Here is a 14,793-nt window from a genome sequence, read left to right as displayed (position 1 = left end):
ACTAGCTTGGAAGCAAAAACATAACCTTTCTATATAATTTTGCCAACACCCATGTGCTATATCAAACTCGTTAAATTTTATGCCCATTATTGTTATTTATGTAATTAGTAAGATAATAATCACTTTATTGCACTTTTCCACTATTTTCTCTCGTCGCCACTATTATATACTCACTAAAACACGTATTTTTCGAAGCACACATCACACTGGCCAGAATGACATCTATTGACTCTTTTTTACAAAGTACCCACTTTAGTACATAACATAAGTATAATAATATAATCATAGTATTGAAATATCTTTGGATTGCTGCCAATATCAATAGTGACCTTATTATATTTTTATGCTGTAAGATTAATTATGTCGATCAGACTAGATATGGATTGAAAACTACATTTACATTATATAATCAATCAGTGATTCTCAAGGCAGATTTTAGCCAATTTATTTGACGTTAATTAATCCATATACAAATATAAATTTGAAAGTATGTCTTTCATCTTGTTATCTTTATAGATTTTATCACAGGCACGTACATAAAATATCTTTTATAAAAAAATTAAACAGCAAATAGTATATAGGTATTTTACATTACAATATATATTATCTATTATTGTTATATTGCAAGATGTTGTATTTTAAAGATATTGTTTCATTTGAGAAAGTTAATGTGTAAGGAACAAAATAATAATAAATAAGGTCTTTCGAGATCAATGAAAGGATTACCCCGTAAATATGCACTTTTAATTATATAATATGACAACTACACTCTAAAAAACTTACAAGGAGTCCTAATTTTAATTAGAAATTTGGTTCTGCAGGTTAAAAGTGAATGTTGGTTGGACACAATCATAGTGGCAGGAGCAACATTAGTACCATTATGAGGATCGGCTCCATGAAATGAAACGCAAAATTGATCAATATTGTTTACATGGTTTTATTGAAATTGTTACATATTAAATTTTGCACTTTTTCTTTAATCATTAATGATACTTAAATGTTACTCAAAACATACACCATTTGGTAATAAATGCTATTATATATTTTTTATAGGACTCTCATATAAGATTTACAGTAATCATCCTTCAAAACTATATAGTATTATTGCGATGACGACGACGACGAGATGATGAATATAATGTATTATATAGGGGCAATTTGACACAATGTATATATGTGTAGCGTCTTCAAATGTCTTGCAGAAATTATTCCGTCACACTTTTATTGTTATCCCACTGAGAGTCTAAACTAACAAAGTAATATACAGTGCTATCACATTAAATTAACACAAAATATAGTTATGAACATATTGATTATCTAAAAAGAATCCAAAGAAACAAAAAATTGAACGCACAGCACTTGGGAGTGTCCGTCATATAATGTAAATAAATCACTCTGATTGCACATTAATAACATTAGTCCGGAGCGGGCCGGCTAATATAACACAAATATTATATTTATCACTAACCGCATTCACACATGTATACAAGAAGTGAGGGGCTGATAATCACAGTGGCAGGGTACATAGCGATGTGTTCACGAGAGGTGGAACGAGTGTTGCCCCTCAGAGGCGGCGAGGCGCAGCTTGGCGCGCATCACCTCGCCGCTGCTATAGTCGGGCAACTTGAGGTAGTTCACGCACGTCATCACCGACGGCAGGTACTCATCCGGGTCCAGCGAAGACTCCAGTGACTTGCGCACCACAGTGAGGGGCGGATTCAGAGCCTTAAAACCTGGCAAATTCAAATCATATATTATACAAAAATTCACTATATCATTAATTGATCTTTTATATGGAAAAAAAGACCCGATTTTTATTCCAACTTTAGCGAATTAAATAAAGTGTCTCTTGTGTATTATTGTTACAAATTGGCCTACTTGGTGGTTTCAAATGACAATATTTTACAACTAATTTATCAGTATATATACCTCCAGTGGGCAGCCGTGGACTGCCCGTGACGAACTGAAGGAAGAGTCGCTGTTCCTCGCGAGTGTAAGAAGCTAGTATGTCGATGAGCATACGAATGGCCCGCGACTCTGCGTTGTACCCGTGGTCGGGTCGGATGCATTCCGCCAGCATACGTGGCTCCCATCGCTGATCTCGACCACCTGTAAATAATACAATAATCAATATTGTATGAAGGTGATACCACAGACTACATTAACTTTATTACATTAAAGATAGGCCATATCTAAACACAACTTATTTATTCACATATGACCTCTTGTAGACGTCATACCTTTTATCACTATCCCTACCGTCCAGTTCTGCTAGCTAATAAGTTGAGAAGTACTGACTACTCAATTGGTACATTTTTTATGTTATTTTCTTTAGTTAGATAATAGTACATACAATGAAATTGTAACTGGTCACCATCAATAGATAGAACATAAATGGAAGATATATGAGAAAGAATATTATTAAGAGTCTCCTAATTAATCTGACAGAATCCAAAAAAATGATAGTTACCATAGTTGCCTACTTCTCTGTTTATCTATTTGCCAGTGTATGTTCGTTAATGTTTGTTTTAGTTAATGAATTTTAATAAGCTTCACTTAAAATTTCATGTTTTTTATCCCAATCAGTGTATGAAAAAAAAAGTTATAATTATTCCGAATACCAAGGGTACGAGGCCGCGGACAGCTAGTCATAAATATATATAAAAATAGTCAACTTACCAGATGGACTTCCACAGAAGACCTGCTCTAATTCTTCAGGATAGAATATTTTGAGATTGGCTAAAGGAAATACTGATTCAAATCCTTCCTTGAAAGCAGCCATTTGCTTACTGACACCTGTTTGAAACATAAAAACGATTGCTACAGTATACAAAAGACAGTATCCAACACTACATTTATTACATTTTATGTGTATCTATTTACCTTCGTAAAGAAGCCAATGTGTAACGAGAGAGATATAATTTTGTAGATTGTGTGCGGTGACGGGTATGTCGCGGCCGCCGCGCCTCAGTTCCGTACAACCGTCGCCCGGCAGGATGAAGTCCAAGCCGAGCTCCTCGATCGGACATCCGTCCAATTCCAATGCACTTATCTAAAATAAAACAAACATTGTAATGACATTTACGAAAACAACTTTTACACTTTATAGTCTCGTAAAGGTTTTGGAGCTAAAATAAAACGTTAAACTTTCAAATGTGTGAACAGAACAATAACTTATTGACCCCAGAACTAAAAGAAATCTAATAATTCCAATGATCAAAGGGTGCTAATATCTAATAATACCAAAGATCCTATGAGCAATCAACTCAATATTGAGCTAAACTGTGTATATTCTACTGGGTTTCTGTGGGAGAGAAAGGTATTGTTAGAACTAGCGATGAGGTCCATCGCGAACGACACGTCATGATGATCCCCTTCTCTATTCATCCACCAAAAAATAAATACAATCAGCTATCAAATTGGTTTAGCTGGACAGGTTTGAGTCAGAGGACCTTCCTTCACTTACTAAAAATTCAGTATGTCGTTATTAGAATTTACTATTTATTTAACATAATTTATAAGACATGCTAAGCCACCGACAGGCTTTCACAAAAAACAAGTCTTAAATTAACAATTAAAATAGTTTTAATTAAAGAAAGAAAATAACAAGATTACAGTAATAATTAACGAGTTTGTATAAATATAGATATGGGATAAATATATTATTCCATTTATTATTATTTTATAATTCAAAGGGCTTATTTAGTAAACGTCTCGCTGACTTAATATAATACGGCAATGTAAATGGACGTACCATATGGTTCTTCTGGTCAGGCGTGTAGCGCGGGTCGGCGGCGATGTGCCTGGCTCGCTCGGCGACGCGCTGCAGCCGACACAGCGAGCGCCACAGCTCCGGCGCCACGCTGCGCACGTCGCTCAGGGACAGCCAGTGCTGCTCGCTCACCGCCCACCGGTACATCGCCACCGACAGCGGTATGTCCACCTGCAATACAACACCACCCGTGTGAATAAACCTACCAGTTATATTTTGCCATAATATAAACTAAGTAGCAACCATATTTTTCAGTATTTGCATTAATCTTTTCTTCTTAAATTATAATATTATTATATATAAAAATAATGTTAATGCTCTATTACTATACTACTCTTATTAATCCAAATATTTGAATCTATTTCTCGAGATGATAAATATTTATATTTACCAATGTAAAATAACTTTTTTACATATATGGCAAGTATGACTATATGCCATATATGTATGTAATACATAGAAATGATATACACATATATACAATTTTAATTTAAGTACAATTATACCTATTAAAATGACATATCTTAAACACTAACCATTCTGGAATCCATAACAGCTTTGGCCATAAATTTCCCGAGAAACCGGAACTTAGCCTTGACCCGTGAGAGATGCGACGCGCGCGCATTCCGGCCGACCGCCTGCGGGAACAGGCCGCACGGCCACGTGACGTAGGTGGCGTCCGGCGCGGGCGACGGGATCGACGTCTCCTTCTCGAAGTCGGACGGCTCGGGCGTGCGCTCCTCGTCCAGGTTGAGCGCGTCGCGCACCGACGAGGCGAGCCGCGCGGCCGCGTCCGCCGACCGGTCCGTGACCACCGGCGGCTGGCTCTTGACTATCTCCCCGGCGAACGAGGTGGGCTTCTGCTTGAAGTTCTCGCTGCCGTGCCAGAGGTCGAGGTCGGCGCGCTGCAGCTCCTGCGAGACGAGCGCGTAGAACTCGAGCGTGGGCCCGAGGCCGGTGCCGACCTCGTTCTCGTACTGGATCTCGAGCAGCGCCTTGGAGTGCGCGAACTCGTGCATGACGTGCTCGGCCTGGCGCAGCACGTTGTGGCGCTGTACGGTGCGCTTGCGGCGGTCGAGGCGCGGCGCCACGCGCTCCGCGTCCGCGCCCCCCGCGCCCGCGCCGCCCGCGCCCCGCTCGCCGCCCGCCTCCAGCAGCCGCTGCAGCGCGCGGTCCCGGTCGAACGACACCACGTAGAACAGCAGGTGCCGGCATTCGAACGGGAACACGAACGGACTGCACACACGCATGCACACAACTATTACTCTACGGTTCGATGGCCTTCGATGGACTGTATGGAATCCATTCAAATGAAAATTTTACACCAAATCTCACATCATCTCATCACTCTGTCGTCATAATTTATGCCAAAGATAAAACTAAAGGTAATCTAACAATATTTTTTTATAATATGATGAAATATTGTATGCAACTACTTAAAAAAAATAGAAATAAATATTAAAGGAGATTTTAATTTTATTGGCACTGTTTTCTATTAAACTCTTTATATTTTATTAATCTTAATTATCTATTAGGCGTAATAAATAATTATTTAGAACCGGTATCTCGGTTCATTTATAACTAATAATAATAAACTAATAATAATAAATAAATCTCAGGACAAATCATACAGCATCATTTAGAGCCAAGTTAAACTAGCTAAAGCTATGTATTATGGGCACTAGACAACTGATACAAATAAATATATTTTTTTGTAAATACAAACATATTATACATAGAAAACACCCAAACCAATACAAACAATCATAGTCATAAATACAAATGTTAGTGCCGTGCGAAGAATCGAACCCGCGATCATCGGAGCGGTGTGCTAAACCGATATACCACGGAGGTCGTCTAATTTAATTTAACTATTAATAATAATAATTTATTTCTAAAGTATTAAATTATTAGTTCTCACCAAGCATATGCGATTTTCTTCAGCCACGGGGGGAGATTTCCGGTCATGATCACAAGTGGGTCTTGTAGTTGTCTATTGGCTTTGGCTGCGAGCTGAAAACATGAATGGATGTTAATACGATTTTAGATTATGAGTACGAATAGATATAAAAATAATATGAATTGATGACATCTTTTGATAGTTTTGTATTGACTTACTTTTTACTTTAAAATGAAATTAAAATAGAATTAACTTCCATACACACAAGGTGTTACTCTGTTGCCGATTTTTAACAAATGAAAAACAATCAATTTTGAAGCTGAAACACATATATTGTTGTCTCGACTTGAAGATAAAAGTATGCAGTACTACCTGAGCCTCGCAGTTTCGACTTTATCACACGTAAACGTTTTAGTCCACGTTTTAGGAACATTTTTCATTGCAGTTTCGGACTACCAGTCGTAGCGTGATCTTACAAAATTGGGATATCCAACACTAAAACGGGAGTGCGAGTGCGTGTCGGTCACCTTGGAGTTGATGAAGTCCGCGTTGGGCACGAGCGGGCGGTGGTCGGGCAGGCAGGCGGCGCGGTAGAGGTCGGGCCAGTGGCGCGCGAGCGCGTGCAGCGCGCGCAGCACGCCCAGCGCCGGCAGCGCCGCGTCCCGCAGCTCGCCGCCCGCCGCCGCCGCCGCGCGCACCATGCCCACCAGCGGCGGCGCGCGCGTCGGCGGGCTCCCCTCTGTACGCATACGCATCCAGGACCATCACTCATCTATTCTATGTCCACAAGTATCGACATCGAGGATCTAGTCGGACACGTGCCGTGCGAGGAATCGAACCTGCGACCGTCGAAGACCGACTGAAGCGGTGTGTATCTAAACCGCTAGATCACCGAGGTACGAACATTTGTATTCGAGACTATGGTGGTTCATTTCGGTCTGAGTATTTTCTATTATAGGTATATATTTACAAAAAATATATCAGTTGTCTAGTACCTATTGCACAAGATCTGCTTAACTTAGGACTAGATGACGCAGTGTGAATTGTTCAAAAATATGTATATTATTGTCACCCCAGATTTTAGTCTTTCAGAACCGCGGATATACCATAATTGTGTGTTCTATACTGACTTCTGCAGCTTCATTTCAATAATATTATTTGTATAAGCTGATATATTTACGTCCCGTACTCAGGACATAATGTATGAAAACATAAAGTGATAGATTAACTCCTACTATATACTAGCTTGCCTTGTTATTTAGTGAAGGCGTAAAGGCCAAGCGCAACCGACAGTACTATAATAATAAATATTAAAACTGCCATACACTAAGACATGTAAGAGGGACCATGTATACTTTTTTAAGAATAAGAATTAAAAATTGTTTAATAATAAGTATTGAAGGATGCCCAGTGGAAAATTATAAAATAAAACAAAGAACAAAGTAAGTGAAGTTAAATAACTTAAACCTATAAAAAGATGTAATATAATCCCATAACATATATAACCCGCAGAAATTACCTACAATGGGCGATTTACAAAGCTTGTAATTACCATTCCACAATAGATCCGGTTTGCGTCTGGACGTAAGCTTGGTGGGTTGCCCTTTGCCTTTCTTGGAAGCGGCCGCGTCCGTCCGGGGCTGTTCGGGTGTCTCGACAGCGCGGTAATAGATTGTGTGAGTTTGCACCCAAATTCCAGCATTCGCTGCAACCAAACACAACATTTTAATTATCTAAATCCTATATATAAAAACATCTCTTGTTAGTTTACAATACTTCTGCGAAACGGCTTGACGGGTTTTATTACATTTTATATGAATATTCAGTCGATCTAAGAATCGGCTACTATCTTTTTTGCATACCCCTGTGTCTTCCACCCCTGAATTTTGTTTTTAATGTGACATTAAAAAATACATACAACTCTAAATTTTCACCCTTCTACCACCAACCTCTATTTTTTAATAGCGATTTTATTTTATATGGCAAAACCATGTTTGCCTTCTACTACTTATATATATATAAAATACTGATGTGGTATGTATTTGAAGCTGTGGTATGAATAAGTTGAGAAATAAGTGAGTTTATATATATATATATATATATTTATTAGATTTGTCTAGAATACATTATATCACTTTTTCATATATAATGAAATTGCTGTAGAGAAGAACATTGAAATTTTGAATATGAGAATATATATACAAAATTTCGGATACTACTGACGAAGGATGATCCAAAATATACATACCCAATGGCGTCTCTGTGTCGGTATCGGCGTCTGTTTGTTCGCCAAACTGTCTTACAGCTTGGTACACAGTCATATTATATGGTAATACCGTATCACCAATTAGGAATTCTAATTTGTGTTCAGAACTGCAACAATAAAAGATAGATATGTTAACCTTGTTTCATATAGTGATATTTATGTTTCTATAAACATTATTATGAGGTTTATTTAGAAATACATACATAGTTGACAGCTCTAAAGTAAATAAAAAATGCGCATTGTTAATTATAACTATACAGCCTTGGCCAAAAGTATTAGGCACCCCAGTAAAATGCACAATTCATGTTTACCAATTGAACAATGAAGAAATGCTTATCTTAGATGGCATACCGGGATCATAAATACCTTCCTAGAAAAGCAAACATCTATTTTTTATGGTCATAAAACACCTGGTGACTGAAAAGAAAGGATTCGGTTTTTTGCGTTATTATTAGTCAATGTTTGGTCACTTGTATTCAAGACTCTAACGAGTTAACAAGTTTTTATTTCTAACTCAGTGATTAAATTGACGCCTAATTTACTTAAAAATATCGAAAATAAGTGAAATTAGTTTGGAAAATCGAGTAAAAATATAACTTCTCCATGAACAGGGGAGTCGCAAAAAGAAATTACTAAGTTAGTAAAATGTTCGCGTTGCGCCGTGCAATTTGCCATCAAACGGTTTGCTCAGGCTGGCAGTTCGAAGCGCGTCGATGGAAAATTAATACGCGAATCTATGAAAGATCGGAAGAAAACGTCATCAAACCTTGCAGCTGCTTTGTCCGAAGAGGCTGGAAAGCCAGTAAGTGCTCGGACCACCAGAAGACGACTTCAAGAAACGGGCTTAAAAGGATACAAAGCCAGGAAGAAGCTCTGGCTTTCAGAAGCTAACAAAAGAAAACGGCTTGAATTGGCTCTACGGCATTGACATTTTAGTGAGGAAGATTGGGCCAATGTGGTGTGGTCTGACGAATCTAACTTTGAAGTAAGTAAATTTTACTGTTTTTGTTATTAATAATCATTGTCAGCTATTTATTTTACTGAAATAATAAAAGTTAGGGTAGTTTAAAAAAACTTTTTATTTTCTTTTTTCAACCGATATTTGCAACACCAGGTGTGACCTTCGTTAGGCGACGTGTGGGCGAAGAATACTATTCAGATTACGTTGTACCGATAGTACAGCACAGAGGAGGCAGCATAATGATCTGGGGCTGCATGGATGCTCAAGGGGTTGACGAAATGTTCGTTTGTGAAGGTTATAAGAACAGCGAAAAGTACATAAAAGTGCTTGAAACTGCGCTTACACCTTCGCTAACGAGTATTTTCGGCGATACCAACTTAGACGGAGTCATATTCTAGCAAAACAATGCGCCTTGTCATAAGTCAGCGACTTTGATATATTGGTTTACTGAAAACAATATTGTCTTGTTGCATTGGCCAGCGCAGTCCCCAGATTTGAACCCAATTGAGCATCTTTGGAGCATTTTGAAGGACAAGACTGAAGAGCATAGTACCACATCGAAAACGGCATTAAAAATGCGTTAGTACAAGAATGGCATGCCATTATAAGGGAGGGTTGCACTATGCTTGTACGTAGCATGTTAACTAGAATTAGTGCAGTAATTAAATCCAAAGCAGGACCGACTAGATTTTAAGTTTTTTTTATTCTTTTTTGTGTAATTTAATGGTAATAAATCAATTCAAAAAATATAAGCTGTTTTTAATTATTATTTTTAGTAAAATGTAGGGTGCCTAATACTTTTGGCCAAGGCTGTATGCTTGTAATACTTGATGCATAAAAATAACATATATTTTACATTCAGTGGTATATTTAGTAAATAAATACCATGAAATTTATTTAATTTGGATTACAATGATTGTTTTTTGTAATTGTTTGTATTAATTATGTAATAAATTTACTAAATTATTATTTTAATTTTAAGTATATTTTTAACTTAAAAGAAAGTAACCTATGTGAGAAAATCAAAATCACTTTGATTATAACAGTACTTATATAATTTTTCTACTTGACACAGTCATACAGCATATGCAAACAAAGTTTAACAGCGACATAAGTGACCCAATCGGTATTCACTAATTATAGTGTTTCTACTTCTTAGTCATACTAGCAATGTACCATGTTAGGTCGACCTCCACTCGGTTCTTCCTAGAAACCATAGTGACATTTTTTTTGTAAATTTGTCACGATGGGCTAACTGACCTGACCTCATATTCATCTTATCATCCTCCACTGATGCCCCCCAGCGTAAACCGTTAGCACAGGCGGGTGCCCGATTTCAATATCATCCTTTTTTTCGGACTATCCTAATGCTGTCGACCGCAGCTGGCCTCTTCAGCTTAACCGGACGAAACATTCATTATCAACCGCCCAAAAAAAAGTAACATAGTGATGTATTTATGTACTTAGGTACTGACTCTGCGGGGTGGTGATGCGGCGGCGTGGCGAGCGAGTCCTCGACGTCGTCTTCGGAGGCTCCGTCGTCGTCGGAGTGCGCGCCCGCGCCCGCAGAGTCGCGCGCCCGGGCCGTCGCGTACCCACGCTGCGACAAGTATCTGCCACACACATACACGCTCATGTCACAAATACCACTTTTCACTAGGTTATTTTCCTCATAAATGACAGACCGGCGTCACGACACCTATTTTTACTAGATGTTTTTCTTTATTATCAAAACATAATCGAATCCACGCAAGTAGCGCTGCGATAACATAGCCAGTTGCAAAATATTTTTATAGTTGTCAATTTAAAGAAATTGGTTTTTAAATGTTTGTAAGATTACTTTTCGACCAGGATTATGAGCTGTAAAATACATATATGTATTCACTTCGTATAAAATATTGCTCAAAGTAGCTTAGGTTTTGAAACAAAAAGTATTTAACATTTTATGTATTAATATAATTAGTAATATATATTACCTCTCAATGGCTTGCACTAATGCTAGAGGGTCTATCCGTACTACACCACCTTTCCATTGCTTCAAGTTGCTACAAGTTGGATGACGTTTGAGATCACACTGCAATTAGAAAAATAAAACAAAAATAGAATAAAATAGAACATTATTAATTTAATAAAAAAGAAAATTTAATTTGCATCAACAGTTCGAGCCAAGTTTAATGTCAACATTAATAAATATGGACAAAGAAAGTTAAGAACCGTCTTGACTTTATTTAAAGTATAATAACATGTAATGCGAATGTTATGACCAATATTGCGTGTAATGGCAAAACTTTTCTAAGTTAGATAGGATTAAAGTCGTCTCCGTGTAACTATGTGAAACATATACTGACCATGAGCTGGTGCGTGTTGAAGAACTTAAGTGCGGAGGTGGCCGGGCGTGCGGGCAGGTCGTGCACTCGAACGGGGAACTGTTCGAGGTGCGAGACGCACGCGTTCACCTTGGCCACCAGCGCCGACAGCGGACTGCCACTAATCGCGCCCACAACCACCATGCCTTCCTCGCTCCACTCCGCGCTGTAGACCATACGCGAGTGAAATTAAATGGAATGAAATCATTTATTTACGAAATATTGGCACTGTTTGGATATCGTCGGTACGCGTCACTAGAGTCGAACTGAGGAGATGCGAATAGCACCGCATTTTTTTTTATGCGGTCGACGGCACTTCATGTCTCACCACCGAGAACAACTCACGCGTCTATCGATTGTGTTTATTTCGTTCTGTGTATTATAGATTTAAATTATACAAAGTTACAGTCCTCTCTTAGGTCTCTACAGATATAGTGGAGTTACATAAAAATATTATTAATCAAAGAAATTATTAACCACAGTCAATTTTTCTAGGTATTAACAACCGGCAAACTTACTCTGCAGCAAGTGGCATATCGGCGAAGACGTGTAGGAAGAGTCTAAGGCGCTGCTCGCAGGCAGCAACTAGTTCTGCGGAATCTTGACTTTCAGTCTCTCCATCTTGATCTTGGCTGGTAGTTTCTGGATCCGATTCGCCGCCCGTCAGGAACTGCAGCAGGGCGCCCAGTACCCCGGAATGATTTACCTGTACATAAAAATAATTATAGTAATACGCTTTTTTTAATGTTCTTATTCATTTACTATGAAGTATAAAATAATTACGATATGTTACCCTTACATTGCAATTTTATTTAAGCAACTGGAATACCTAATAAATTTACTGTCCACTTGATGTTAAGTGGCAACTATCTTTATAAACATGAACAACCTCACGTTGTAATCATGTGATGTCTGTCTATTGTACCTTTTATGCGTTGTCATTTCGGAGGTCTATGATTTCATGTCTCCATACCTAGTAACGTTACTGCCATACTTCACCTGTCAATCAAAGCAAGCCATCAAGGCTGAAATAGGTAAGATATAAGTAGCCATTCAGACGAGTTAGTATCTGAGTATACCGCGATAAACCAGTAAAAGCAGAGCTTACATAGTAAGCTGCTTGGCGGCTCAAATAGATGAGAGATAAGTACCCAGGTCGACCAGTCGACTTTGTACTGGTAGTCTACCATAATAAACTAGAAATGTTGAAGATTAGGGACCTCGAAGGGCGAGATGTCATGTTGCAGCAACGTGTCACGGAGCTGTTCTAGTGCGGCACGCTGCAGCTGAGCATGCGGCAGCGCGGCGGCCAGCGCAGCCAACTGCTGCAGTACACCACCCTCGGAACTCAAAGCTCCCCACTTGCGCTGTAGCCGCGACGCCGTCCACTGAATCCATTCGCGGACCTTCTCTCTGTACACCGGTAGCAATGTATAGAGTTAAAACATGATTCGAGCAATTAATCAAAATAGGAAATAAGAATGGCAAAGTCAATGTTTTAATTTTTTCGGCTAAGACTCAAAAATACATACGATTTGCGCGAATGCAATCATAAGAAAAGTAATAAGAATACTAACGTTGTTAAACAAAGAAGTTATCGCTCAAAAAATGCAAACTCGACTAATTTTCATTTAGAACATTGTTATCTATACAGTAAGTTTTACATTTATTTTATTTTTATCAATATAAAACAGTATCTTTGTAATGACTAACTTGTTCTGTACTGTGAGATTGGCGGACGTATGCGGCGACGCGAGCAGGCCGGTGTCTTTGTGCGCGTGCGGCGTGCGTCCCCACCGCGACGGGTTTAGCGACGACAAAAACGACGACGTTTTCGATGCACCGCCGACCCGTGACGTCGATCTTCCCGCCGACGTGACACCGGATGCTACAAATATTAACAGAATATTATAAATGATTAAACACATACATATTAAGGATCCTTAATTTTGAATGCTTATATTATTGAGAACGACACCATCACTCGATCATCATTTATTTTCTTTAAACTGAATTGATACGTGTGCCGGGGCGTCGCTATAGCGCCGTGGGTTGCGCGTGCGATGTACACATACAACACAGCGTGCACGTTTGCTCTGAGCCACCGGCAGCGTGTGCTGCAAGCAAAGGAGCGAAGGGGGAGACACGTACTCTGCGAGGAGAGATGCGCGTGTAGCATCGTACCATACCCGCTGACAGCGACGAGCGAGAGACATACCGCGGAATGAGCACTGCAAGTGTGAGTGCGGCGCAGCGTGCGCGAGATACACATACAGAGTCGCACCGTGCCCGACGGCATCAGGCGCTAGAGCGATGAGCTCGGGCCATGGGCGGAGTGTGTTATAGTAGCGACGGTGGGACAGGGAGACCGGTACCGTGCGAGGCTGGCTGCGCGTGCGCGTGCGGCGCGTGCGGCGCGGCGTGCGCGAGGTGCGCGTGCGGCGGCGCGGCGTGCGCGGCGTGCGCGGCGTGCGCGGGCGCGTCGTCACGGCGCCGCGCGTGTCTGCTGCCCGCGCCGCCCGACCGCTTCACGGCACGCTTGCGCTTTAACATCTCTGTCAGCTGCAGTGGACTGCTTGACCTGTTCGTAAATGTTATTCACTAAACTGCGTCTCTTTATATCTGAACATAAATTGATAAACCTAACCAATGTAGATTGATGTAAAAGCCGTAGGAGGCGGTACGAGGACAACGGTCTAGGGCTCTACCCTTGACCCATAGAGACATGAAAAATATTGGGGAAGGCATTTGTGAAATAATCCTAGATTAATGTACAGATGTCGATGTATAATTACTTTGTATACCTACATAAATATTTTACAATGTAAAAAAACTGTGCACTGTATATAACTCTCAATAAAGTCCTATAATATTATTGTTCACATGCACAAAATTTATCGTACATTGTTCACATACATTTTTGTTTAGAAGTTTTTGGAGGTTTTGAAGGTTTTGGAGATTATCCTCCTCATACAAATTCACAAAAGTAGCACTTTCTTTTAACAGTTCCAATGTAGACGTAACAAACATACCTATGTGCAGCACTAGTGTTTTGTGGGTGAGTAGATGATGAAGGTTGGCCAGGTTCAGAGCCACTGCAGTCACTACCTGTAGCTGTGAACAAATAGAGATGCATAAAATACAATGCAAATTACTCAACCCTCTGATTTGCTCAATCTACATAGTTCTATGTACACTTGAAATAAGTAGCTTTGAAATGGTGAATTTTTTTTTAACATCCTTGTCAGATATTACATACAATTCATAGACTCATTTAATAATATCAATATCTCTTTATAATACTAGTGCATGAATTAGTCAAATTACTTACGTAGTGAGCTAGCGACGAATGAACCAGAAGCAGAGAAAGCCAGAGATAAATTGGCGTGATCTAGAGACGTAGCTGAAGTGGATGCCGGCGGAGAAGAGCCGCCACTGGAACGTACGCTGGTGGCGCTTGGTGACTGAGAAAACAGTGTATACATATGCAAATATACGTAAATGTGGGGATGTATTCATAAGAGAAAT

At 39.5% G+C, this 14,793-nt stretch overlaps 1 protein-coding gene across 3 annotated transcripts in view; it reads right to left on the bottom strand.

The window, feature by feature from the left end:
- Positions 1 to 729: 729 nt before the first annotated feature.
- LOC131844487 (E3 ubiquitin-protein ligase TRIP12) overlaps positions 730 to 14,793 on the bottom strand; it is a 59,620-nt gene continuing 45,556 nt past the window's right edge. For all 3 annotated transcript variants that reach the window (XM_059193392.1, XM_059193394.1, XM_059193393.1), the window contains exons 20-38: positions 14,597 to 14,729; positions 14,298 to 14,379; positions 13,641 to 13,846; positions 12,979 to 13,153; positions 12,486 to 12,678; positions 11,784 to 11,971; positions 11,248 to 11,431; positions 10,876 to 10,973; positions 10,375 to 10,512; positions 7,921 to 8,045; positions 7,225 to 7,377; positions 6,200 to 6,411; positions 5,694 to 5,785; positions 4,309 to 5,008; positions 3,755 to 3,943; positions 2,884 to 3,052; positions 2,680 to 2,796; positions 1,930 to 2,109; positions 730 to 1,733 (exon numbers count right to left, since the gene is read on the bottom strand). In XM_059193392.1, the coding sequence (XP_059049375.1) occupies positions 1,537 to 1,733; positions 1,930 to 2,109; positions 2,680 to 2,796; positions 2,884 to 3,052; positions 3,755 to 3,943; positions 4,309 to 5,008; positions 5,694 to 5,785; positions 6,200 to 6,411; positions 7,225 to 7,377; positions 7,921 to 8,045; positions 10,375 to 10,512; positions 10,876 to 10,973; positions 11,248 to 11,431; positions 11,784 to 11,971; positions 12,486 to 12,678; positions 12,979 to 13,153; positions 13,641 to 13,846; positions 14,298 to 14,379; positions 14,597 to 14,729 (3,531 nt within the window). In that variant the 3' untranslated portion in view covers positions 730 to 1,536. The remainder of the gene's footprint in view (positions 1,734 to 1,929; positions 2,110 to 2,679; positions 2,797 to 2,883; positions 3,053 to 3,754; positions 3,944 to 4,308; positions 5,009 to 5,693; positions 5,786 to 6,199; positions 6,412 to 7,224; positions 7,378 to 7,920; positions 8,046 to 10,374; positions 10,513 to 10,875; positions 10,974 to 11,247; positions 11,432 to 11,783; positions 11,972 to 12,485; positions 12,679 to 12,978; positions 13,154 to 13,640; positions 13,847 to 14,297; positions 14,380 to 14,596; positions 14,730 to 14,793) is intronic.

This window comes from Achroia grisella, unplaced genomic scaffold (assembly GCF_030625045.1).
Source record: "Achroia grisella isolate CSIRO2021 unplaced genomic scaffold, CSIRO_AGI_Agris_v1 utg402, whole genome shotgun sequence".
In the NCBI taxonomy this organism is placed as follows: domain Eukaryota; kingdom Metazoa; phylum Arthropoda; class Insecta; order Lepidoptera; family Pyralidae; genus Achroia; species Achroia grisella.
Note: the sequence above shows the minus strand (reverse complement) of the source record. Positions and strands in the feature narration are given on the sequence as shown.